This window comes from Sander lucioperca, chromosome 16 (genome assembly GCF_008315115.2).
Source record: "Sander lucioperca isolate FBNREF2018 chromosome 16, SLUC_FBN_1.2, whole genome shotgun sequence".
Lineage (NCBI taxonomy): Eukaryota > Metazoa > Chordata > Actinopteri > Perciformes > Percidae > Sander > Sander lucioperca.
The window spans coordinates 5,196,241-5,222,036 of NC_050188.1; the positions used below are offsets into that span (position 1 = coordinate 5,196,241).

Consider the following 25,796-nt stretch of genomic DNA (forward strand, 5'->3'; position numbering starts at 1 on the left):
ATGCACATTTACCTGTCTGGAAATGAAACTTGCAAACTGCTGACCCATGTATGCCCTACAGTATATCAAATAAATATCAATGAACAAAACGATGAAGAAAAAAAAACTATAACCATGGGTAGGCCTACAATATGTTGGTTTAACTCAGATGTTGTCCCATCAGGTTAAACTTCTCAATTGGAACAATGTAATACTTAGACAACGTGTAATACTTAGACAACGTATACTAATATGAGTTCAGAAGTTGAGTGATTTTATTCGGAGGCATCTTAAATGTGCATGGTTGTATGTTGCCTGTGACAATAACCAACAACTGTAGCTGTATACTCTAAAAGTACAATATTAGGAACTACGTCAATTTGAATGGCACTCTAGACTGATATATATATGAAGATATGTGCAAATTAAGTTCATTTAGTATGTTGATATTTTAACCCAGTCCAAGAAAGTGTTAATCAAGTTTCTTAGTTTCTAGATGAAATGTCAATTTTTTATTTTTTTTTAAACTGCATTTTAATTGTCTGAGCCCATCAATATTTGTTATAAATGTTAAACTAGATTGAAAGTGGAAAGGGAAATGTCATAATTGATAGGAATACTGGCTAATATAAAAATAAATAAAAACAAGTTCAAAATGTTTTGAAGCAGACCGGAAACTGAAAGCCGTTGCACAAACCCAAACAGCGAACAAGATAATTATGCAAAAGGAACATTTTTATTGTAACATCATATCAGTTTATAATAATACTATACTATACTATATATATATATTTTTGTATTTATATTTTTACATAGAACACAAGCTACTAAGGAATACATACAGTCAGCAACATAGAAAAATATTTGAGTAGTATTGGCACGGATGAAGTAGTATTTACTGTACTTTATTTACATTCAGCAAAAGAAGTGCAGAATGAAATAAATACATGTTCCTCACAGTGAAGTCAATTTTTTTTTTTTTTTTTTTTTTACATTCAGTTCAAACGCATGAAGGATGTTCCAGGAACGAGCAGACATTGATAGCACGCACGCATGCACACAAACACGCACACACGCACACGCACACGCACACACGCACACGCACACAAACAGGACTCTCAGTAAAGGGTAATCAAATACAAAAAGGTTCAAGTCAGCTAGTTTTGAAGGTTGACAGCACTTGCAAGGATCTATTGGATTTATGGATCACCTCTAAATTCACTCTCAGTTACAGACATTCTCAGAGACACATTTAGTCATTCAAACGAAAACAGCATGGAGATCAGCGTAATGTAGGAGACTCTCCTCCCCCCCAAAAAAACGCTCGCAGACGTCGTTTGTACAAGCAGCAAGAAATTCCGACCCATATTTACGTTTCTCGTGGCGGGAGCAAAGCAGGACGTAATGCGACGAAATACAAGAGCGCCGAATTTCCGCGTAACCTTAAGGAAGTGAACTACTGTCTTTTTTTTTAACCCAAAACCACGACCGTTTTCTAAACTTAACTAATTAGTTTTGGTGCCTTAACATAACCAAACTGCGACGGTGGACAGTTTTTTTTGTAACTTTACAAACGTCACATTGAGCGCCACGTGCGTAATCGGAAGTAAAGGAACGTGTGATTTTAACCCAAACCATGACCTTTTTCTAAACATAACCAAGTAGTTTTGGTGCCTACACATGACCAAACTGCGACCATTTCACAACGTTAAAGACGTGTTTAAAATCGCGACCTTTACGTTCAAAACCGCGACCGACCTTCTCTGGTTTAGATATGAGGTTGTATTCCTGCTACCCCTAGGGGTGCTAATTTATGAAATGCTCCAGTGGGGCGTATTAGAGGGTGGGAACAAACAACTCATATCGTCTTATGGTTTGGAGGACTTGTTGTAATGTAGATGCAATTCTCTGTACTTATTCCTAGGGGTTTGACGATACATTGATCTGGGTCGATATATCGGTTCAATCTTCAACGATCCAATATTATCGATACAAAGGGAAAACACGATACATATCGTCATCTTTAACAAGCGCCTTTATTTTGGAATTCCTGCTTTATATTTATTCTTTTTATTAAAAGAGTAGTTTGTTTTTAATTTAAATGTCTGGAAGAGCTTAGCAATGGAATTCAAAACAATCACATTTTAGTTGCTTTTTGTAAATATATATAAATGTAACTGATTGCGTTAAATAGGCTTATGTATCATCTCGTATCGGTCCTAGGGCCCTGAATTGAATCAAATTGAAATCCTATCATGGCAGACTTTGTGATTATCAGTAAATATTGTATAGTTTTCCAAAGAATTGATACAATATCGTATGGTGATAAAACGTGTGATTTACACCCCTACTAATACTGTGCCTTCAAGTGAGCCCTTCCAACACATAGCCATCCATCTCATGAAAAAATTTCAAACCTGTATTTGCCCTTGAAGGGGCCCAATCTCAATGCCACAAACACTTTTTCCCTCTATCGATTCCCGCTGACCCCGTTGGGTAAACACGCGTGGCCCTAAACGCAAACAAGCTCAAGCCTCATCCATATACAGTGTGTGCTCGTGTTGAGAAATGATGCATGATGCACGGCAGCTCCCACAGATTGCTTACGCAGCTTTGCTTAGTGGCGTTTAGAGAATGATCTCTACGTCCTGAAGGAGCCCATTTGATTACAGTCAATCACGGTGCCACACTGCTTACTGTGCAGCGCCACAGCAACAGCTCCGGAATAGAAAAAAAAGCACTCTGCATTGCCATCTTTTGTACTCTTTGAAGACGGTACAATGCTTGAATGGCAGAGAGAGACAGCCGTGGTCAGCTTTTACAACGCATGCAGGATGCAACCTTCAGAAGACTAATAGCTATTTGGATTTTGTAAAGCTAGTAGGGCTGCTCGATTATGGAAAAAAAATCATCATCACGATTGTTTTGGTCAATATTGAAATCACGATTATTTAACTCGATTACTCATTGGCTTTTAGAAAAAGATGTTGTGGATCAGTGAAACGGTTAAATAAATCAAGCGTGAAAACACCTCGAACTGTGAAATTTCCCTTAATACTTTTTCCATTCAGAACACGAGACAAAATAAGAGTTTACTTGCAAAACATAATGTGCAAAATAATCGTTTTTCGCTGTTTTAGTGATTGTTACGAGCCGGAATCGTAATCACGATTAAAAGTAAATTAATTGCACGGGACTAGAACAATGGTCGAATGTCCGAGACAGACAGCCGTGGTCAGTTTTTACAACACGTGCAGGATGCTACCTTCAGATCTAAAGAAGCAGTGCATGTATGAACCAAAAACAAGATAGCTGTTTGGATTTTGTAAAGCTAGTGAAGGTTGTCAATAAAGTGCACTTACGATCAAACCAGTGCAAAGGTTAAATATAGCTCTCTGTATGTACATAACTACATATGCAGCAGATGTGCAACCATTGCTGGATATGAAACGTCTGTGGCAACACTATGATTAAAGTTCGCTAATGTCAAAATGTAAACATTTGATGGACAGCTCAGTAATGAGTGAACAGTCCTCACCAATTTGCTGGAAAACTGCTTTTACGTCACGCTTGAATTTGACAGCAAAGGTTGTGGAGAAATGACATGATTTAGCCGATGAGATGATCAAAATATGGCATCGTATATATGTTCAAAAACATAAGACAGTGTCTGCTACGACGGTGCTTCCCTGCTATCATCATGCATCATATTGGTTTATAGAAAATGACAGCGTGTGAGGGAGAATCTTGGCAGTGGGTCCATATTATGCAGTTTTCCGGAACACAAAGGCAATGACACCCTGATTTAAACCATTTAAAAAATAATGAGTGCCTTATGAAATCCATCCTTGTGTAGACAATTTTAATCTACAATTTAAAACGGCTCATCAAGAAAGTGATGGACATTAGACCAGAAGATTGTACTGTGGGCATCGTTCGCGTTCTACGTATAGCAGAGTTGCTGTTAATTATATCGGTAGGCCTGTTTTCTGTCTCCCTGTTCCATAATTTAAGGATCAAAATGTAAATAAGTCATGTATATTACTTGTTATAGTGTTATAATGCTGTAGATTTGCTTCAATATTGTGCGATGGCTTATCAAAAGAATTGACCGTTTGCTGACCCCCCATCCCACCAACAACAATTGTCCAATCCAATCATAGTTTAGCGACTGCATATGCACAATAGGCCTGTCAAGTTTTCCTTTCTACCCTCCTACACGTGTTAAAGCGGTGTACATGGGACTATAGTCAGAGAGATGCTCGGCATTCGAATAGTGCCAAGAGTGGTGTCCGTTTTTAGCTTTTCCAAAACCAACAACACAAGAGCGAGAGTTTAACGTGAGCGGCAAATGTTAGCATGTCCAGCTATTTAGCCTACAGCAGAAACCGAAACACCTTAATTCCAATGCCAAGGAGCTTATCATTAACTAACTACTGTACTCATTAGTTTGTGGGTTACAGGTACATAAGCTCATGCAGGACTAGCACACCTTAACTGTGTAGTCAACACATTCTCAATCCCAACTTGTCAAATACTGACCCTTGTTCACGACCCCTTGGCGTCACTTTTTAATGCTCTAGGTACCCCTTTGGCGTCATTTTTCAACGTGCAGGGTAAAACCACTTAGTTAGGGTTAGGGAAAGAGTGGCAGTCGGGCTAAAAAAATCACACGCGGGACAACAACAGGACACAAATCCCCGGTCTCCTGGCTGAAAGTCCTGTGTTTTTTAACCCAACCACCCCTTTAGCTAGCTAGCTATAGAAAATGTGGAGATGACGTCATGCTGTGTTTTAATTTTGGTAGGACTTCGGGTTAGATTTGACTGTTTCAAACAACTTTTAGCCAAACAAAACACGGTAAGCAGGTAACATCCGTAGTCAGGCACATGGAAACAGATCGTGTCCTCACAAAATGGCGGCCCTGTACCAAAATTCAACACAGCATGACTGTGGCAACAACTTCACATCCTCTATAAGCTGATCTAATCGGCATGCAGCTATAGCGATCATTTCATTAAAAAAAAAAACAAAGCAGAGAGAAATAAGAAGCCTGCTTTTGTCTCTTAATTCAATTACCAATTGTTTTAAAAATGACTACGAATTTGAGTGTATTTAAGTTATGACCATAAACTATATGTGCCATGCGGGTCTGGAAAGCTTGACAGGCAGTGGAAGAGTAGCTGATGTTCTGCATCAGCTAATGGGGATCCTAATAAAATCATATCATAGCAACCTTAAGTTAGGAGGGCAGGGCAAATGATCAATAATAAATACATTTAGTCAATCAATCAGTGCAAACAATTGAATAAAAAGTGAAGGCTAATACAGCGGGTAGAGCCAATACAAAGATACTGTATTGCCCATTTATACTGAGCCTTATACTGAACTAATCAGGGTCAATGAGTTAGATTGTAGTAAACGTGTGAAAAAAGTCGATATCCACTATACTGAATTATTGGTGTTATATGGGGTAACACTTCAGCCTACTTTCATTTGATATATTTGATGATAACAACACACAAAATATCACATTAAGATAGACTTACACTGTAGATACATGAGCAGATAAAAAATAAATAATTGTAAACAATATATTAATTTCTGTATGAAGGAACATATGTTTTGTACAACAAAATACTTCATGTACAATCAAGGGGTTAAATGCTGCCTATCTATTGCCTCGGTTCTACGGATAGTTTAAGACCATCGACGGTGTAACCCTTAAAGGAGAACTGAATCAACCAGCAATACTGAAGGCTTTAAACCAACTCTAAAGGGAAAGTAGTTAAATGCTTTCGACCACAATTAGCATCTGTTAGTGTTCTGGCTGACTATGGTTTTCAATAAAGCCATAAAACATCTACAGTCAATCCTGTGATGGATGTCAGATGTTTTGTTTTGCATGGCTACACGTCAAACTCAGACTTCTGAGTTAGCATTTTCAACAGTCACAATACATGGATCCTTTAATAACAGCTGCTAACAATCCTAACAAATGTGATATACACGCCCTTGCCTCTTTGATACCAGGGAATTTATACATTGAATATACTGTACAAAGTGAAGATGAGGACCATATTCTCCAAATCAGCTCCATCAGCAACACCGCCACCAACAGCTCCTGTCCTGTAAGCCTGCAGTACCAGCACCTTTACTTGAAGTAGTTGAGCCCTGCCACTAAGAAGAACTTCTCCAGGAAAAGCTCAGAGTCCAAGACAGCGATGTGGGCGGCGCGGCCGATCAGGGTGTTGGCTGTGTTGGGCAGAGCGTGAAACACATTCTGGCGGATCAGCCGGCACTCTTTAGCCTCCACAAGTGGCTGCAGGAGGTTGTTGATCATCTCAGTGTACACGGGCCCTTCAGTGCAAAAATGTTAAAAGTTATGGTGAGTCCTACTTCTTAAACTGTGTTTTGTACATAACATAACATATATATATATATATATATATAAATATATATAGTGAGCTTTAAGCCCCTGACACACTAACCCGACGGCCGACCATTGGCAGAAAAGGCAGTCGGACTGATCAGTCGGCTCCCCAAGGTCCAAAAAGTGCCTCAGAACACACCGAAGCGACGCCGACTTGAGCGTGTAATATGTCTCCATAAGAGCAGGCGGCGCTAATCTGAATTGTTGCCCAAAAAATAAAAACTGGCTGATTGGAAGAACGTGTCACGTGGGTCTGGCTGCTCCCGGATTTTTCAACCGGGCATAATGGCGGCTCGTTCAGAATACAATCTCATATTTTACGAAGATAGTTCACCGAAACGTGTTTCTGAAAATATTTTAAGCGAGAAATAGGCCATGCAGTTGCTGAATCTGTCTTAATTTCAGATCGACAAAGGTCAAAAAGAGTTTCGGCAGATTTTGAGAGGCTTAGGGCCCTGACACACCAACCAGATGGGCCGACCGTCGGCAGCAAAGGCAGTCAGTCAGGTCCCCGAGGTCCAAAAAATGCCTCAGAACACTCTGAGGCGACGCCGACTTGAGCGTACGCTCTGCGCGTGCGCGAAACGTAATACGTCTCCATAGCAGCAGACGGCGCTGCTCTGTATTGTTTCCATTAACAGTCTGATTATTTACCAGAAAATGAAAACCGGCAGCTGATTGGACGAACGCGTCACGTGGTTCTTTTTTCTCCGGAAATTCACAGCCAGACTGTCATGGCGGCTTGTTCAGAATACGATCTCATATTGTACTAAAATAGTTCACCGAAACGTGTTTCTGAAAACATTTTAAGCGAGAAATAGGCCGTGCAGTTTCTGAATCTGTCTTCATTTCAGATTGACAAAGGTCAGTTTAAAAGATTTTCGTCAGATTTTGAGCGGCTCATCCGCTCCCCATTTCCGGGTGAGTCCCGACTGCCCTGTCTCCCGACTGAACATATCAGGTCGGCCCAAATGAATGCCGACGGCTCCTCGGACGGCCGACGGCACGGGACACACCGAACAGACTCGAGTCACCAACCTCGCCAGACGGTCCGACGGCCAATTATCAGGCTGGTGTGTCTTCTCTCTAAGACACGCTCATCCCGCTCGTCATTTCCGGGTTAGCACTCCACCAATCAGATTGGTCGTGGAGTCCGACTGCCCGCCCTCCTACGCAACATGTCAGGTCGGCCAAAATGAAGGCCGACAGCTCTTCGGACGGACGACGGCACGGAACACACCGAACAGACTTGAGTCACTGACCTCGCCAGACTGTCCGACGGCCGATTATTGGGTTGGTGTGTCACTGCCTTTAGAGATACTGTTTGGTAGATTTTGTTAACTTCGGACAGAGCTAGGCTAGCTGTTTCCCACTGCTTCCAGTCTTTAAACTAAGCTAAGCTAACCGCCTGCTGGTTGTTGCATACACCTTGATAAAAAAAAAAAAAAACATTTGACGCTTGGTCAGGTGCCTTTGGCTTTTGTTACAGACGCAAAAAGACCCCTTAAGCGTCTCAATTAGACACAGTGGGGCTTTCAACTAATTCACGTTTGGTCCGGACTCTCTGCGTCACTTTTTGGCGCTCTGGGTCACGACCAATTTGGGGCCAAAGAACGGGACTGTTGGGTTTAGGAAAAGAGCGTGGGCTGGGTTACAAAATGTACGTTTCAGTGACACGCGGGACAAGAACGGGACACAAACCCAGCTCTCCTGGGTGAAAGTTGTTTGGCCCATCCACCACCCCAACCTACCTGCTTATGTGAATTTTCGGTCTTTCACACTACTCGCTGCCATTGTAATACTACGTCATCTTACAGCGCCACGGTCGAGCAGTGCGTTCCATACAGACGCTAAAGGGTGATTTTTACGTCGGTATCTGACACTGAGAGCAACTGACCAAGCGTCAGTATTTGACAAGTTGGGAATGAGAACGGGTTGGCCAAAAAGAATGTTGGTGTATCCACTTATGCTGTAGTTAAGAAGTGGCGTTTAGGTTTAGGAGCTCTCATGTTACGTTACACTTAGAGTGCTCTTTGTAACTTTTGTTAAACAACGGCCATTGTGGTCACATGTGCCAATAATGGGCTAATGGCATATGTGTGTATAAGTGTACCGGTAGTTGAAAAGAGCCATACTACTGACTACTGATTACTGAGTCAGCGTACTCAATCAGTAATATCCGTTACACAGCAATATTTATCTGAAGCTTGCTAACATTAGCCACAATAACCTACTGGTCATACAAGACCAAATACAGCTGTAGCAGCAAAACCAATAGGTACATTAAATTGAACAAGGGTGCGTTTTATTGCTTATTAGTTTGACTTTTAATTTGAAAGAGGAAAGATGTGTTATTTCTTCTTTCAAAAATGACGTAGTGTCACTTTAAATAATGCTAGATAGTTCCACCGACTGATGTTTACAGACACACTGGTATGGGATTGGTACTCAGTACTCCCACAGATATTGCGAAAATAAAACAAATTGTTTTTCTAAAAATATTGGAAGATAATCAAATAGAGCATTAATGCATGCACTTCTGACCTGTGGTCCTGTCTTTAAGAGCAGTTTTGCACATCTCTATTCTGGCAGAGTGGAAAGGAACATAACGGTCCTGTGGCGACGCCACCAACACCACGTTCTTGAAGAACTGGAGCCCTAAAAGGTAACAAAACAAATGAGTAAACAAGGTGTGTGTGAGTGCGTGCGTGCATGCGTTTGTGTGTGTGTGTGTGTGTGTGTGTGTGTGTGTGTGTGTGTGTTTGTGTGTGTGTGTGCGTGCGTGGAAGACCGAGAAAAGGAGAGTGAATTGGTTGTAAAAACGCAAAGTACAATCACAAAGTACAATGACAGGCTTGATACGATATAACCGTGTTTTTTTCTCAAGTCTCCTGTCAGTGTGCTTTTAAGAGAGTGCGCTGGTGGGTTTCCAATGACAGGGTTTGGATCATTTTGTCAGCCTGCCACAGCTCTGGAGGGGTAAAATAGTGTGTTCAGGCTTATCGTCTTCAAGCCTGTGTGACAAACGACTGCTTTGTTCCACTCAAACAGTGGGGAGGCCTCTCGCAGCTTGCTGGCAGGGGTTTGAGTGTTAGTGAGATGACGCGTACAAAAAAATTGACAAAAAAAGATGACAACATTTTCATGAATATTTGAATAGACTCTCTTTCAAGTAAGAGTCTGTAAAGTGAGGCTGTCAATGCGCTCTCTGTTATATACTGTATTTATTCGCTTTGAGACAATACCTGGCTTCTGACTCAGGAGATAGAGGAATGTTTTCCGTGGATCAACGTGATCTCTGAAGGTGAGCTGCAGCAAGGATCCGGATTTTTTTAGCTTCTGCATTAACCACAGACCTAAGACACACACACACACACACACACACACACACACACACACAATCAGGACCCCTGCTTTTTGGACACCCTGCATAGAAGCAGAGCAGTATGCATGATATTCTTAGGGTGTTTTCACATTTAGTGTTTTTTTAAACGTACCAAACTCTGTCCTCTTTGGGTGTTTTCACACCTATAGTTTGTTTGCTTTGGTCTGAATCAGTTAATGAATTTGGTTCAGTTTCGTTTCACACCTGCAACGATCCAAGCGTACCAAAATGCGGCATTACAAATCACGCAAGAACGTTCACTCCGCTTATTGGTCGGATGTGTCTGGGGGCGGGAGCAAGAAAGTAAATACAGGAAGAAGGTCCTGTGTTCCGGACTTGTGAATATTTTACTGCATCTCCATGGTCAAACCAGCTCATTTCATTTAAATAATCAGACATTGTCACCGAGACTTTCGCTCTGCTGTGCCGGCGTCTGTCTCCAACTATAGCCGCTGCTGGTTTGACCACAGAAATGCGAGTGACGGCGAGCTTGACCGCAGTCTATTTTTGTCAGAGAAAAACTGCAAGCTGCTACAGTTTGCATGTTCTGTCGCGTCGCAGATTGCTAACCACACCTGACTACAGGAGACATTAGCTCAGACTTGCGGAGTACACATACAGTAGTAGGTGCGGTTCGAGGTCGGATCACGTTCTCACCAGAAACGAACTGATTCAGAGTTCGACTGAAAGTGTACCGAGACCACATCATCAAGCAGGTGTCGGTACGCTTGTTTGGTCCGCTTTTGGTGCGCACCTGAGTGCAATTGCTGCGTTCTCACCTGCCCAAACAAACTGCACCAAGGGGGAAAAGGAACTCTAGCGTGATTCAACCAAACTGAATGAGGCAGGTGTGAAAGAACCCCTTAAAGTGGACCAACAGTAAGGGGACTCAGTTCTTTTTGTGTTCACATTGTCAGTTTACTTGAGAGAGGACTCAGTTCTCTTTCTAGTCCACTTAAGCTCTGATGGGGGCCTCAGGGCTAAAATACATAGGCAAAAGGCAAAACGTACCTGAAGCGTGTTGTGTTCACAATGTCCGGTGAAGAGAACCGCAACACGAACTTGAAGCGAACCGTACTTGGAGAGTTCCAGAGGGGTCTGAGTCCCTTTGGAGTGTTCACATATGTGCAAAAAAATGCTAAGAGTTCTTTTGGATGGCTGAAACGGACCAAGTGTGAAAACACCCTAAGATGAAAGATGCTGCTGAGGAATAAAAAAAACTCACCTGTGCTGACCAATGTGCTGTTGTTGTACAGCGTTCCCAAGTGTGGGCCTGACAGCGAGAGGAAAGTGTGCAGTTTGGGCAAATAGCAGCGGAAGCGAGGCCTCGTCAGCACAGAGCGAATGATGACGTTCCCCAGAGAGTGGCCGATGAAGCTGTTGGCCGGAGACAAACAACTTTCAGAGCTCAACTCGAGTGGGCGGCTGGGAAAAAAACAGTGCCTCCAACACTGCTGACCTATGACATTGTGCAATATCTTATTATAGACTCTTCTGTACGGAGGAACTAGTTCCAGCGGAGCGGTGGTGGAAGAAGTATTCAGATCCTTTACTTAAAGTAAAAGTTTACTAATACCACACTGTAAAAATACTCTCTTACAAGTAAAAGTCTTGCATTGAAAATGTTATTTAAGTAAAAAGTATGTATCATCAGGAAAATGTACTTAAAGTATTAAAAGTAAAAATCCTCCCATTTTAGAAACTGGAAACGCCACTGCAGCTGAGGCTATTTGGAGATTTTGTCTACAACATTAGCAATTGCAAAAAAAATTATTAACTTGTTAAATGTTTAAACATTCTCAAAGGCAATGACAAGTTAATGATGCTAACATAGAGGACACATACCACACAGATGAATAGTCTTCCCAGCACAGGGAAATATTAGATTCATAAAGCTATATGTCTGTCACTTAGTTTAATTACTGTACTGTTACAGCTTTACCCCAAATCCCTCATTACCATGTCGGCTCCTTTTCATCTGTCTCCTCCCAGACTAAATATAGAAGTAATATGGAAAGAGCCAGATGCTGTTGTGGCACTCCAGTGCTTTTTGTCTTTGATACTTACTCTCTAGAGAATACGCCACAATAAAGAAAGTTAACAAACTTGGGTTAGAAAACTTCTAACAAAAAAACAAATTGGCACATCGAGGGCAATTAGGCGGGAAGATGAATAGCTTAATTTGATGGGAACTAGGCAACACACTGCTGCATAAAGGACTACAGTCTATCAAGTGAAAGTCAGCAACGTATTGGCACTGTATGATAAGAGCTTTTCATCCATTTTGTGCTGCTTATCCATTTTGAAGTTCGTACAGTCTATATATTATCATGAAACAGTGATTCTCATGAGTTAAAGCATTCATGCTGAGTCCAAGTATCAATGTGCAGTCTCTGCTGCCATCTGGCGTCCAAAGAAAATGCTACTTAAAGTTAATGACTGCCCCCACGTTCTGCCTCAGAATAATCAATCAAAATCAATCACAAGCAGAGTTGTCAGTAATGTGTATGTTGCACAGCATTAAAGTTGAGCGACTGACCTTATCCTGCCTACGGTGAGATTGTAGAGCTGGATATGCTGAATGATCTCATCCAGCAGCCTGTCTGTCATGGTGTCGAAATCTGCAAACGTGTCGGTCTGCATTGGAAACATCAAAGAAAAGCACGGCCGTCAGCGCTCCACATACTGCCTAAAAAGCACTTTCAGAAAATGTGACTGCAGGTACATGTAATCAGTTTGCTCCCATCGCCGTCATGTCATCTACGAATGTACCTGGTTCCTTTCAGACATGAGGAAGTCGAGCCTGGACCCTGGCAGTCCTAACTCAATGAAAGTCTTCACCAGACGAAGGTCTGCGCTGTTTCCTGGAAGCAAAGAGGAAATTATACACAAAGTTTCTAGATAGATAGATAGATATATAGATACTTCATTGATCCCCAAGAGGAAATTATACACACAGTTTCTAGATAGATAGATAGATATCCTGGAAAATCCTGGAATCGCCCCTGCTAATAGGACACTAAAATAAAAATTAAACAAGGATGTACAGTACGCTGTAGATGTGTCTGTTTAATAGCTCTATTATTTTAAAGATAATTTTTTTGGGGCATTTTAGGCCTTTAATTCCACAGGACAGACGAAGATGTGAAAGGGGAGAGAGAAGGGGAATGACATGCAAAGGGACGCAGGTCAGAGTCAAACCCACGGCCGCTGCGTCGAGGAGTAATCCTCTATATGTGCGCCTGCTCTACCAACTGAGCTAACCCGGCCACAAATAGCTTTTACATTCTTGCGGTGGAATTGGACCGCAGTGAACCAGAACCTTCCGCTGTATGCAGCCTTACCATCAAGCCCGTGGACACAAACCACAAGGTGTATGCCATCATCAAACTCCTCATCGTCCTCCTCAGGCGGGAAGTAGGGCAGATCTGATGCCAGGAGAGGAAGGTCGCTGTACAAGCTGGCCTCAAATCTCAACTCTTTGAGCAGGTCCTCTTTGGCTTTGTAGAAACTGGAGAAAAAAAAACACAAGAGATTATATTCTGTATGTTAGCAATAAATTGAAACACACCTTTCTAGTAATGCGCAAAGACAAGCAAATAATGTACAATCTTAGTTACACATAGGGCTGCACGATATGAGGAAAATATCTAGTTGCGATTGTTTTGTTGACTGATATTGCGATTGCGATATGATTTTCTGGAGGGAATGATCATTTTTTGTGTCATTATTCTCATTTTCATTGGAAAATATTAAAAGTAAAAAAAAGTAAATGATTATAAGTGTGATTTTTGCGAGGATCTGTACCAAACAAAGATAGTCTGTAGGATAGGATTTGTAGGCTGCGACGTCTCTGCAGCACCACAATACTTCATTCAGAATGGCTTGACACATATGTTGCCTTTGACAAAGCCCTAGTTATACACATGAAATGCTGATCTAAGATGTCATTTTACAGAAAGGTTTGTACGCATAACACTTAAAGTGCATCTCTTAGAGGTGAATCACTTGCATTTTTTTATTTGATTAATTTCATTTCACATTTGCCCCCTTCCTAGTTAAAGCTTTAGTGCATAACTTTTTGATATTAATGAATGTCCGTAACATTCAGTATGGCAGCATGTTTAGAAGATTGTCTGGCGACTTTTGCGCACAGAAACTCGAGTGAAGATAATGACCTCTTCTGAAGAGTCCATCATGTTTTTTTAATCCTCCGTGTCCTCCTTGGCTACTTGCAACTGTGTGGAGGAGGGGTGAGGGGGGTGCGCGATCACTGAAGGCTTGTATCATGTAGACGTGCTGACAGTTTTGTTGTCATTACTTAGAATTCCTCATGGGGACGACAGAAACTACGCACTATAGTTTTAACCAAAGCGTAAAAACAAAAAGTCCCACAGCCTTACAAGTAGCTCCTCTAACTTTTATAACCCTGACATAACTAAATTGGTCTAACCTGATCAATGTTGACATTTGCAGGTAAATTTAAGCTGCTGGCAAACAAATGTGTTAAATTTTAAACAGATAACATATGAATCATAACATGACTTTGTTTGCCTTTTCATTCTCTCTCTCACAGCTCTTCTGTGAACTAAGTTAAATAAACAAAAACAAAAAAAAGGGGGGGTAGGGGGGGGGTTTCGGGATAACGAGCCATCAGACTATTGGCTTTCGGTCCAATTGGAAGTTTTTTAAATATTGGGGTTTCGCAATAATGGGCTGTCGACTTAAATGCATGGCCCCCTATTTTGCTATGTAGTCTGCTAACATCTTTTCCCCTCTGGCACTTCCCCCCCCCCCCAGAAATTTGACTGGTAGTGTGTGGGTTGCATTTCACACAGTCTGTGGCTTTTTTATTGTGTGTAGCAGGCAGGCTGCTGTCTGGCTGTTAGTCAATGTCACCGCCTGTCTACGTAGACAGTGATGCAATGACATTCTGCCTGCTAGAAAGCTAACGTGGGTTGCAGTTCACAGTCTGTCTTTTGTTTTTGTGTGTAGCAGGCTGCTGTCTGGCTGTTAGTCAGTGTCACAGAGATGCAATGATATTCTGCCTACTAAAAAGCTAATACTAGCTAGAAAGCTTGTGTGGGTTGCAGTTCTAAGTATGTGGCTCTTTTTGTGTTGTGTAGCAGGCTGCTGTCTGACTGTTAGTCAGTGTCACAGAGAGGCAATGTCATTCTGCTTGTTCATGCACAGACAAAAGGTAGACATACATTTCTTCATTTTTAGTACTTTTTTCAGGGGACCAAAGGAAGTTTGATTTGCAAAGCAGACCTGTATGGTGAAGCAGAAATAACATGCTACGTGATTTAAATTGGGGTTTAAAACACATTTACAGCTCGGTTTGTCGTTAAAACATAAACTCACTTTAGCATTCGTTCATTGGTCTCGTCGTCCATGTTCAGGGGATTGAGCGAAGACGAGGATATTATACCAAAGGAGCCCAGGGGCTGATGGGTGATAGGTGAGGTAGTTTGGCGAGGGGACATTCCACTGACGGATGGAGAGTCTCGCAGAGCAGAAGAAAATGGCAGGCAGGTCGGGGCACAGGACACTGACATGTTCACCACCTCCACCATCTTCTTATTCATGAAGGCCAGCCCGGAGTTGGGGATCTTAGAGGGCTTAGTCTGGCAGTCTAAAGGCTCCTTCTCACTGGCTAATATCCCAATGAGGTCAACAGGTGATGCAATATCATTGGCTATCAGCCCTGTAAGGTCACTTGGCCTCTTTGTGGTGGTACTGCTGGGGAGGCCATTGGTGTGTTGAAGCCCTAGAGGTGTTCGAGAGGGATCCAGACACTCCTGGTCCCTAACTCTAAGCAGTTCAGTCTGATGGAAACGCAGGCACTCATCTCCAGGGTTAATTCTCTCGTGAGCTGCTGGACTTTTATGCACACATGGTTTATTTCCACAGCTGCAGGGCACTGCTTCCGTTTCAACAAGATGCACATCCTCCACTGAGGCGCTTACTCCACTGATGTGTGTTTGATGGTTTGTATTCTCCCCTTGGCTGCCAATAACAGCGCTTTCCTTCACATGAGGGCTCTCTACAGACACTTGTAAAAGCTGCACATCAGACACACCACTTAACACTGACTTGGTGCTGTATGTCTCTGACAGGTACTGTGGAGGGTTTGACTTTTCAGAGCTAATATTCTCCTTGAGGATATTGCCAAGATTTTCCATTGAACTCGGGTCTAATAGAGATGATTCAGATTGCTCCAAATCCAGGTTGCTGTTCAAAGAAGAGCAGTTTATCTTCAATGAATCCTGTTGTTGCACTAAGCTATGATTATCTGTTTCCTGGGTGAGCAGCACATGGTCCTCATCAGTGTCTTCAGGGCTGTTTATCTGCGGTGCAGAGACTGACTTGGTCAGTTTGCTGAGCTGCCTCTGCTGCTGGTCCTCCTCGTAGGGCAGGGAGCTAATAGAGGTGAGGGAGGCCTGTATACCTCCACTGCCGTTGCTTTCCATTTGCAGGCCTTCCAGAGAACTCCGATGGGCCGGGTGGCGACGCACTATTTGCTGTGGGATCTCCCGTTCACTAGAGAAGTCTAATGGAGGTCGGCCTCGCAGTGCGGCCTCCAGGGGCCAGGCCACAGAGCTGGGCTCGCTCTCAATACCTGAGTCGGAAATAACTGAGGAAGAGCGCTTCATGATCTTGGAGCCGACCAGACCTCCACGTTGAGTCATCTCTTTTCTGTGATCACCCGGAAAGGGAGGTATAATTGGATGCCCATAGGCAGCAGGTAGGCTGTTGAGAGGAAGATCCTCACTCTCGTCATCCATGGAGTGGTTTAATGGCATGGCAATATCAGACTCCTCTTCATTGTTTTCACTCTCTCTTGCATTGCTGTCTTTTGTGGCATCAAAAAGTGGGACGATATTTTCTGTTATTTGATAAGCAGGACACTCATCACAGCTCTTATTGGAGACTGTGAGGGGATTGTGGTTGGTGGAGAGAACCTGGACTGCTTCTCCTCTACATGGATCCACATCACAAGGCTTAACTGCGATGTACATTGGGCCTGGATTACAGCTTTCCTCAACCCGGCCTTGTTCTTCGCCTGGTTCCTTTAAGTGTTCTTCCTCTGCTAGAGAGGGTTCAGCACTGTCCGCGGTACGGATGAGGTTCTGGGTACTTCTGATGTTGGTACTGGTCTTACTCTGCTCTGCCATGAGTGAGACATATGTGGGCAGGTCCATGCAGTCATCACTGTCCAAGGGATCCTGGGGAATTGCTGGTGATCTGGCTCTCTGGCCATTTTCAAAAATCTCAGCATGAGTGATGGCGGGACGTGAGTTGGTCTGCCCATCAGTGGTTGGCACATGTAATACTGACTCTGGAAAGACAAGGACATTGGAGTATACCTTTTGTCTTGAAAAGAAAAATCTTTGATTAGGTTTAAATATGATAATATTTTTAGCCACACCTGCTTGAGGAGACTCCACATATCTGTCCTCAAAGATGATGGGAAGGCTGTTCCAGTCTCCATCGATGTCTAGGCACTCAACAGGTAAAGGAGGCATCTTGGTCAGGTAGTCTGAGCTTCGCACTTCTGCAGCTATCTGGCCATGTCTGTTGATTCTGAATCAGCAGAATACTATTACAAACACACTTCTCTCGATTTATAGAAGGAATTATACTTTCCCCGAGAAGTCTGATACTTACAGTTCTTCTTCAAAAGTCAGAGATATCTCTTTGGGGTGTTCGGTGAAGAAGTATGCCTCTGAGAACCTCCTGACCTGGGTGTTATCAGAAACATAGTCTGGATCAACGGAAGTACGTTTTCAGGATAAAGCCTGACTGATCTGGCGCGTGATATCAGCCTTTGCCCCTCATCTTCCGCTCTGTGTGTTGCCGTTCTCAAAATACCTTCGCTACTGGAAACAACAACAAACTTTGAGCTAGCATGTTTCATGCTTAAAATGGCAAGTTTGAAAGGAAATGTGGATTGTGCAATTAGGCAGGCCTGCTATGTTCTTTCGGGAAATGATTGTAAAGACTTAAAAGAATACTGTATGTTTACGACATTTACTATCTAACAGGGACGTTTTGGGACGATTGGTAGGGGTTGCTGTGGACAAAGTACACATGGCTATACACTGGTAAGAGCAAATTAGATTTAACCATGTATCCAGCTAATTTAAATAGCTCACGTTACTGTATTGTGTAAACAGTTAACTTCATTTCATATTTCATGTGGCCTTTTTTTTTTTTTTTGCGACAACAAGTTCCTTCTCAAGACTAATTTGCAGAGACACCGGAGCTTAGTGCCACCCAAGTCAATTGTAATTGGTTTAAAGAAATGCAAACTAATTTTCTTCTATCCTAGATTGTATCTGTGGTGTAACCAGACCTTACTCTACAGCACTGTGGATATAGGTCTGGCAATGCGAGACTATCAGAAACAAGACAACAAAACAGTTTTCAACAGTCAGTCGCATTGAGTCAAACATTCAAGGTCTGCACACAGAGGGATTCAAATCACTTCTTCTGGTCTCTGACACAAGCTTGATCCAAAAGCTTTTTAATTCTCTAGCTCCAATTAGAAATCCATCATCATTGAAAGTCAGCCACTGTGAACAGGCATATCACCAGGAACACTCTTTCTGGTGTATTTTCACCCCGCAATAATTACAGAATAAGTGTTAATTGAAATCCTTACGCCCCTGGTGGGTGGAGGCATGCCAATATCCCCTTGGGGTAATCTAATATCAAAGCAAACATGTTCATTATTTTCAGACAACTGAGATGAAACAATGCCACATGTGAGAGCCTTGAGAGCTACTCCACTGTGAAGCACATATTCATATGAAATAGCCCAGTGATTGGATAGAAATTTAATTGAAAATCATATTAGCTTGCTCAGTTGGGTGTAAGCTACTGAGGATTAGAATTGCATCTTATCATTTCCCTAATTCCCTGTGTAGCTCGCAGATCACAGATCACTCTGAGTTCCAGAGTCTCCAGAGTTCGGTCAGTTTAAGTCATACATCTGACCTTTGACATTAAAATTCATATAATACCCTTTATGTGGTCCAACATCGAGGTTTCTTTCTCATCACAGCTGTTTTAAATGTTATTTGTACTCTTTTTAGATCATTTCAGTTTGACGAGAGAGAACCTTATTCAATAGCTTGCAGAACATTTAAAGGTTCCATATTGTAAAAAAATGAGATCACCATGCCTTTTTTTATTATCAAGCAAATTGAGTTGCTAATTAAATACTGTAGTATCAAAACGCTAGCCTGGGAAAACCCTGACGAACTTCCGGCAAATTTGAGATTTGCTCTGCAAGTCCGTATATATATGTATATATATATATATATATATATATATATATATATATATATATATATATAATAGTACGGAAGTACTGGAGTCCTGATGGACGTCCTGTGTGCGTTTCTCTGTGGATTGAGCGTTTTGATAGCCTGGTTGACACCAGACCCTTCTTAGTTGTAACTGAGAGTGGGTCTGGGAAAAGTTCATTCACAGCTCATTTCCAAAGGGGCGTCATCAACGGACGCCACTCAAATGCCTCTGGGCGCAATTGGATAGACCTTCAACCAATCAGACCAACGATCCGGGTGACGTAGCAGCGACAGCGGCATCAACAGGTTGCTGCGCTTCGGTAGCCGTCATGTTGAATGTAAATAAAAAGCTGCTCGCCGTCGCTGCGCTATCGTCATCGTGTAAAGTCCGCCTCAACGGTTGTGATTAGTGCCTTGATTTGGAAACATTGGAAATGGGCTTGAATGGGCTCTATATATATATATATATATATATATATATATATATATATATAGAAAGTGCTGCTACAGTGCTGTAATGATGGTGCATAGATTCCATGAGCGGAGATTTGAAGGACCCGGGAACACTGACCAAACAGAGCAGACTGGGCATTTCAGGAGGGGGGCTTAAAGAGACAGACAGCTAAAATGGAGCGTTTCAGACAGAGGGTGAATACAGGTATATTCGAACAATATTAGAAAAATAAAAATAAAATTGGAACGTTAAAGCATTTAAACATGTTTTAGTATAAACCCAAAATACAAGTATTTTTATTTTATTTATTTAATTAGTTTATTTGTCAGGGACAATGTACAATACAGAGTTAGCTAATGCTAGTTTCCATCTGCAGTCCCCGATATTTTGAATCTGAAAGTGATCAAAATATGGGACCTTTAAGAAGATAGGTGACAACATGCGTTAAGGAGCTGTTTACAGAGCTCAAACCAATGGTTATGAAACCATTTTCATTGTTCTGTAGTATTTTTGTATTTTGGTGCTGAGGATACAAATGGCTAAATTTAAACACATCAGCACAAATGGTCATCACTGAACTCTAATATGGAGACTATCTGGACTGTGGCTCAGAGAACACACAGGAAAATGTTGGCGTTTGAGCATTGTATAAGCATGCCTTTGATGAAGTGTCACTCTCACCCTGAGCGTGTGGTGCTCCTGGGCCAGATAAGAGAGGATGTGTGGGTTGAGCACAGCGGCCTCCAGGAAGCGGCTCCACAGAGCAGCCAGCTGGGAGCAGAGCTGGCTCACATCCCTGCTGATCTGCTCCGCTACCCTCTCATGGCCATCCTGCAGCTGAAAGGGACAGAGAAGGGCGAGATGAAATAAGATTCCTATAATATCAGCGTGAATGCATCAGTCTTCCCAAAATACAGCATTCTATTCTAGGATCCTTGGGTTTTCTGCTAACATATTTATACCTACAAACAATATACAGTAGTGTCTCTAGTCTGCCTGAAAACTCGCGTTAAACTCATCAATCATTCAACCCATGATGTTCTCTGTGTTATAACAGCTGGGACATCATACCAGCCTAGACATAGATTTGATTTAAGTATTTTAGAGTAATGATTTTTTTATGTCTCTTTATGTCTTAATTATTATTTTTTTTTGTTTTTCTATCCATTTTTTCAAACCAAAACACGAAACATACAGCTCACAACATGAACACATCCCCCCCCACACACACACACACACACACACACACACACACACACACACACACACACTCATCATCCTAAGATGTCCTAAGATACAATGAAATAATAACCATAATATTCAAGACAATGCAATAAAATAATATCAAAATAGACAACAAACTGTAAACCAAATAAACTATGTATATGTGATAAAATTCAAAGCACATAGTACAGTACATGCCTTTCCACAGCACATGGCTTCTTAGGAGCCCTCCAGAAAGCGTAAGTACTTTCCCCATTTTCTAGTGTAAACACTCAATCTGGCAAACCGTTTATATGAACTTAATTTCAAACGCCGCCACCCTGGCCATCTCACAAGCCCACTCCTGGATTGATGGCCCCCCTTCATTCTTCCATCCCCTTAAAAGACTCTGTCTGGCTGTCATTAAACTAGTCTGGACCCAGCTTCTTATGTGCTTAACCATCCTGTTTGGGATTGATCCATCTCCTAGAACAATAGTTTTAAGCTAAATGGAACCTGGGTTATCATGCATCTCGGTCCAAAATTCCTGGACCTTATCACAGGACCATAGGACATGAAGTATTGCCGTCCTCTGTCTTACATACCAAAACATTGTGTTTAGTCACCAATAATATATTGTAATCATATCCATCCCCTTAAACTAATACCACTGTCTAAGATGAAATCTACTGTCCTACGATAAAAAAAATACAGCACCATTCCTTTTTTCAATTAATCCAAATTCATCCTGAGTTGGTGAGCATGCCAACATTAAATTATAGTTTTTTTCAGCCACACACATCTAGATTAAGGCATTAAATTTGTCTGTGCATAGAATTTACTGTTTTACATACACGGTACAGCATGTAGGCTAAAAAAGAAAATGTTTTTTTTACTTCTAAATTTAAAATGATAACAAAACAAAAATGGAAGAGACAACCACAGAGAATCATAAAAATGGGGATGTAACAATAGAGTTAGAATCCTTTATTGTTAAAGAAAAACTTGTCTTTCAGGTGGCACTTTAACATGTGGATGTAGTTTGTTGAATGAACATACCTGTAACTCTATTGTAAGCTGATTTAGAGTTTCTTCTACGGGCAGCAGCTCTGTGGAAACAAAAGTCATTTGCGGAGCTTAGTGCAAAGGGTTTGAACACACTATGCGTGGGTCTGGCAATGCGAGACTAAGGGCCTTTCCCATTTCCCAGTTTGTGCATCCCCGATTCCTCTCCTCGATTCCCGGCCACAGGAGATTGGAGCCGAGGAGTCGAGGAAGAGCCTCGAGGAGAGAGGAGTCGAGGCAACGGGCATTTAACAAACACGAGACATCTCTGCCTCCGAGCCGTCATTAAAAGCGACGTCAGTTAAATATGACGAGCAGCACCATACATACATACATACATCAGTGTATCCTCGATTTTAACTCCTCGGAGGAGCCTCCTTGATGCTCGATCCTCACTCCTCGATGTGGATTTTAGGAATTGGGACATCCTTCAATATGGCACGCTGAGAACTCCGGCTTGGTCACAAGCCGGAGGATCGAGGGTCAAGGAGTCGAGGAGGTACAAATTTAGGAAATGGGAAAGGCCCTAATTCTCAATAGACCTTAAATATACATATATATATATATATATATATATATGTATATATATATATATATATATATATATATATATATATGTTTATATATATAAACAATATTTTCAAGGACCAAAACAAAAAGTTTGAATGCAGAGCTTTTTTCCCCCATGCTCACCTGGGTCTAGTGGAGTCTGCTGGAGCTGTGGGATCTCCTTCATGAGTGCAGCGTGGTAGGTGTGCAGGCCCCTGTGTGCGACCAGCAGGAGGCGACAGAGCCTCCGGTGCCACGTATGAGCTCTCTGCAGGCAGTTTTCACTGGGCACATAAAAGCTCCCCTGCAGAGAAGGAGACACATAGGAAAAGTCAGCCCGCTATGTAGGTCAGCAGTCACCTCTCAGCAAATGGCCTGCCTTAATAACAGACATGTACACATACTTGACCTTTATAGTTCAAGTATACACGTGCAACGCTTGTATAGGCTCGTCGCTGACCCGGTGTTAAAAGGAGCGTGTTGTCTGAATGGGAACGGATAAGATCATTACTTGGAAGATCAAATAGGACGTTAGAAAACAAATGGCCCCTAAACACAGCTTGCTGTGAAGCTGTAAAAGCAGATCAATACGTGTATGTGGCCTGAGGAGGATGTAAGGCATCCCTGCTATGAACTTTTAAAAGTTCACAAGTATCGGAAGTTGACCCGGAATCCAAGGCGTTTCAACGTTTGTCTGGGGCATGAAGGGTAAAAGGAACAGTAAATTGTGGACATAAAATTATGTGTAGATGAATGGATAGTTTATTTCGGACGACATACAAAAGAATAAACTAAGAATTTAAAATGCAAGACACAAAAGTACTTCACTATGAAAAAAGAAAAGGCAAGAATAAATAATAATAAATAAATACTCTTGTCCGAAAGGAAGTTAAGAAGAAGCAAAATGCTTTTCACGTCCTACCCTTTTTCTTTTTAAATATCCAGCCTTTAACATCTTTAATTTCAAAAATAATGAAAGCTGAAGATCAAATTTGTTGAGCTAAAATCATACAATGAAAGATTCAACAATGCCAAGTGAGGTACAAAGCTGAAGGAAGCAAGTGGCTTGATAAGTAACATTAAAATCAAAAAGAATTCCCATAGCTCAAATACAATCAGCCCCTGCTTTTGAGTGTTCTAAATACAGTATAAGCTGTAATATGGACCATTTTTCCAGTAGGTGGCTCTCTAACAATGCACTAGAAGTATTAAGTGGATTCCGCCATTGCAATTTAGAATATGTGTTGAGTCCAGTGGTGGAAGAAGTATTCAGGTCCTTTACTTAAGTAAAAGTACTAATACCACACTGTAAAATTACCTAATAATATAAGTCCTGCATTGAAAATGTTACGTCAGTAATAGTATGTAAGTATCATCAGGAAAATGTACTTAAAGTATTAAAAGAAGTATTGAAATTTCTCAATGCAGAAAATTTAGAAACCATTTTAGAAACTGGAAACGATCCAAACAGTTCTGTCAATCAACTAAGTGTTTAATGGTCTAATCATTTCAGCTGGACTTGTAGGCTGTTATATTGTTGGGTAGTTTAATTTATAATAAAACATTGTATTTTATAAACTGTGTGTGTTTTGTGTGCAAAAATCCTAATTTGTAAAGAAACTAAGCTGTCAGATGAATGTAGTGGAGTAAAAAATACAATATTTCTCTCTGAAATGTAGCGGAGTAGAAGTAGAAAGTGGCATGAAAACAAAGTACCTCAAATTTGTACTTAAGTACAGTACTTGAGTAAATGTACTTAGTTACAGTACATTACACCACTGGTTAAGTCCAAACTGCCACAAATTCCCAAAGCCTTGATATAGCTGTATAATCATGTCTCTCATTCATCTTCCTTGAAGAGCTAATAGCATTCTACCCAAACAGCTATCATTGTAGCAGCTGTCCTAATCTGGAGCTAGGGATCCTTGAATGTGACCAGTGACTAGGTCTGCTATATAGTGGAAAAAAATCATAATCACGATTATTTTGGTCAATTTTGAAATCAACTTGGTAACACTTGAAGGTATCTACATAAGAGTGACATGACACTGTCATGAACACATGACACTGTCATGACACATGAACCCTAACCCTAACTCAAGTAATTCAGACAGTATTTTAGACCCTTTAAATATTTTTATTTTTATTTTTGAGGTTAAATAATATGTTTTTAATACTGGGATAGAATTTCTTTTGTATTGCGACGCCGGGCTATTTATTTACATAACTCTATATATATATAATTTATTTTAATTATTTATTTTGTAATGTCTCTAGGAGAGAGACCAGGACAGGTGTGGAGATGACCTTTTATTTAAAGTTTTAATCTTCCACTGTCCGTCCTGTTCAGTGGTTCTTTTAACCTGCTTTTAATATCTGCCATTATTTTAAACAGCTTTTATATAACCGAACCCAGCTTTTTAAGGAGGTTTTTAAGTGTTTTATTCACACCAGTGGTCCCCTTGTGCCCCTGCCTCTAGCAGCGGCCATCCCGGGCGGTGCGTTTTAACCCAAACCTAACCATAACTTGTCATAACAAAAACCGAATGACACTAAAAGAAGCGTTATGTCATAAACGTTCATGATTTGTTTATAATGTTTATGACACGTTCAAGACAGTGTCATGTCACTCTTATGTAGATACCTTCAAGTAAAGTGTAACCAAACAGTTTAACAAATCAACAGTGAAATCAACTTGAATTGTGAAATTTCTCTTAGTACTTTTGCTGTTTGAAATTTTTCTTAATTTAGAACACCAGACAAAACAAGAGTTTAATTGCAAAATCTAATATGCAAAATAATCGATTCATCTGTTTTTATGATCATTACGAGCCAAAATCTTAATCGCGATTAAAATTTCAGTTAATTGCCCAGCCCTACCAGTGACCGCCCTCGTCCGCTGGTCTGCTACCCAGCGACACCTCCTCATGTCTGGGATGTTTTGGCAGCGCCAATGGGGCTCTGAGCTTTGAAAGGCATGTAATGCCTGAGTATCTGGGGATGTACTGTAATTTGCCCCTAGCAGGTAAAGTCTCCGGCCCTATCATCATACCTGCGTGCGCTCTGTAATTGCAGCAGTGCAGGATACCCGAAACCAGGAAGGAACATCTGTATGTTTAGTTTCATAATTCTTTTTACCTTTTATAGAGGCCTGCCTGGATCAGTCTGCGAGCGAGGGCCAGAGAAAAATAGCTATTTTTCAGTATGAACTAGTCATTATCCTGAAACCAGTGAGAAACTAGTTTCTCACTGCGCTGACAATGTCCGGGATGCCCTTCAGTCCTATATTTCACCTGACCTGAGAATTTATGCTTTTGTTGATACAGCTTTTGCAATTCACCGTCGCACTGGATAACCCCGACCACCCTCTCCACCCCACACTGGTCCAACAGAGGAGCACCTTCTCTAAGA

General features: G+C 41.4%; 1 protein-coding gene across 2 annotated transcripts in view; it reads right to left on the reverse strand.

The window, feature by feature from the left end:
• Positions 1 to 4,732: 4,732 nt before the first annotated feature.
• The window catches only part of fam135b (family with sequence similarity 135 member B), a 65,165-nt gene continuing 44,101 nt past the window's right edge, over positions 4,733 to 25,796 (reverse strand). Inside the window, exons 8-20 of one of the 2 annotated variants that reach the window (XM_031287181.2) lie at positions 22,530 to 22,689; positions 21,831 to 21,880; positions 20,250 to 20,405; positions 17,469 to 17,542; positions 17,230 to 17,384; positions 15,162 to 17,139; positions 13,142 to 13,308; positions 12,570 to 12,661; positions 12,337 to 12,434; positions 11,023 to 11,174; positions 9,658 to 9,768; positions 8,957 to 9,070; positions 4,733 to 6,339 (exon numbers count right to left, since the gene is read on the reverse strand). In XM_031287181.2, coding sequence (XP_031143041.1) covers positions 6,134 to 6,339; positions 8,957 to 9,070; positions 9,658 to 9,768; positions 11,023 to 11,174; positions 12,337 to 12,434; positions 12,570 to 12,661; positions 13,142 to 13,308; positions 15,162 to 17,139; positions 17,230 to 17,384; positions 17,469 to 17,542; positions 20,250 to 20,405; positions 21,831 to 21,880; positions 22,530 to 22,689 — 3,513 coding nt within the window. In that variant the 3' untranslated portion in view covers positions 4,733 to 6,133. The remainder of the gene's footprint in view (positions 6,340 to 8,956; positions 9,071 to 9,657; positions 9,769 to 11,022; positions 11,175 to 12,336; positions 12,435 to 12,569; positions 12,662 to 13,141; positions 13,309 to 15,161; positions 17,140 to 17,229; positions 17,385 to 17,468; positions 17,543 to 20,249; positions 20,406 to 21,830; positions 21,881 to 22,529; positions 22,690 to 25,796) is intronic. The other variant, XM_035993179.1, reaches the window with a different exon arrangement.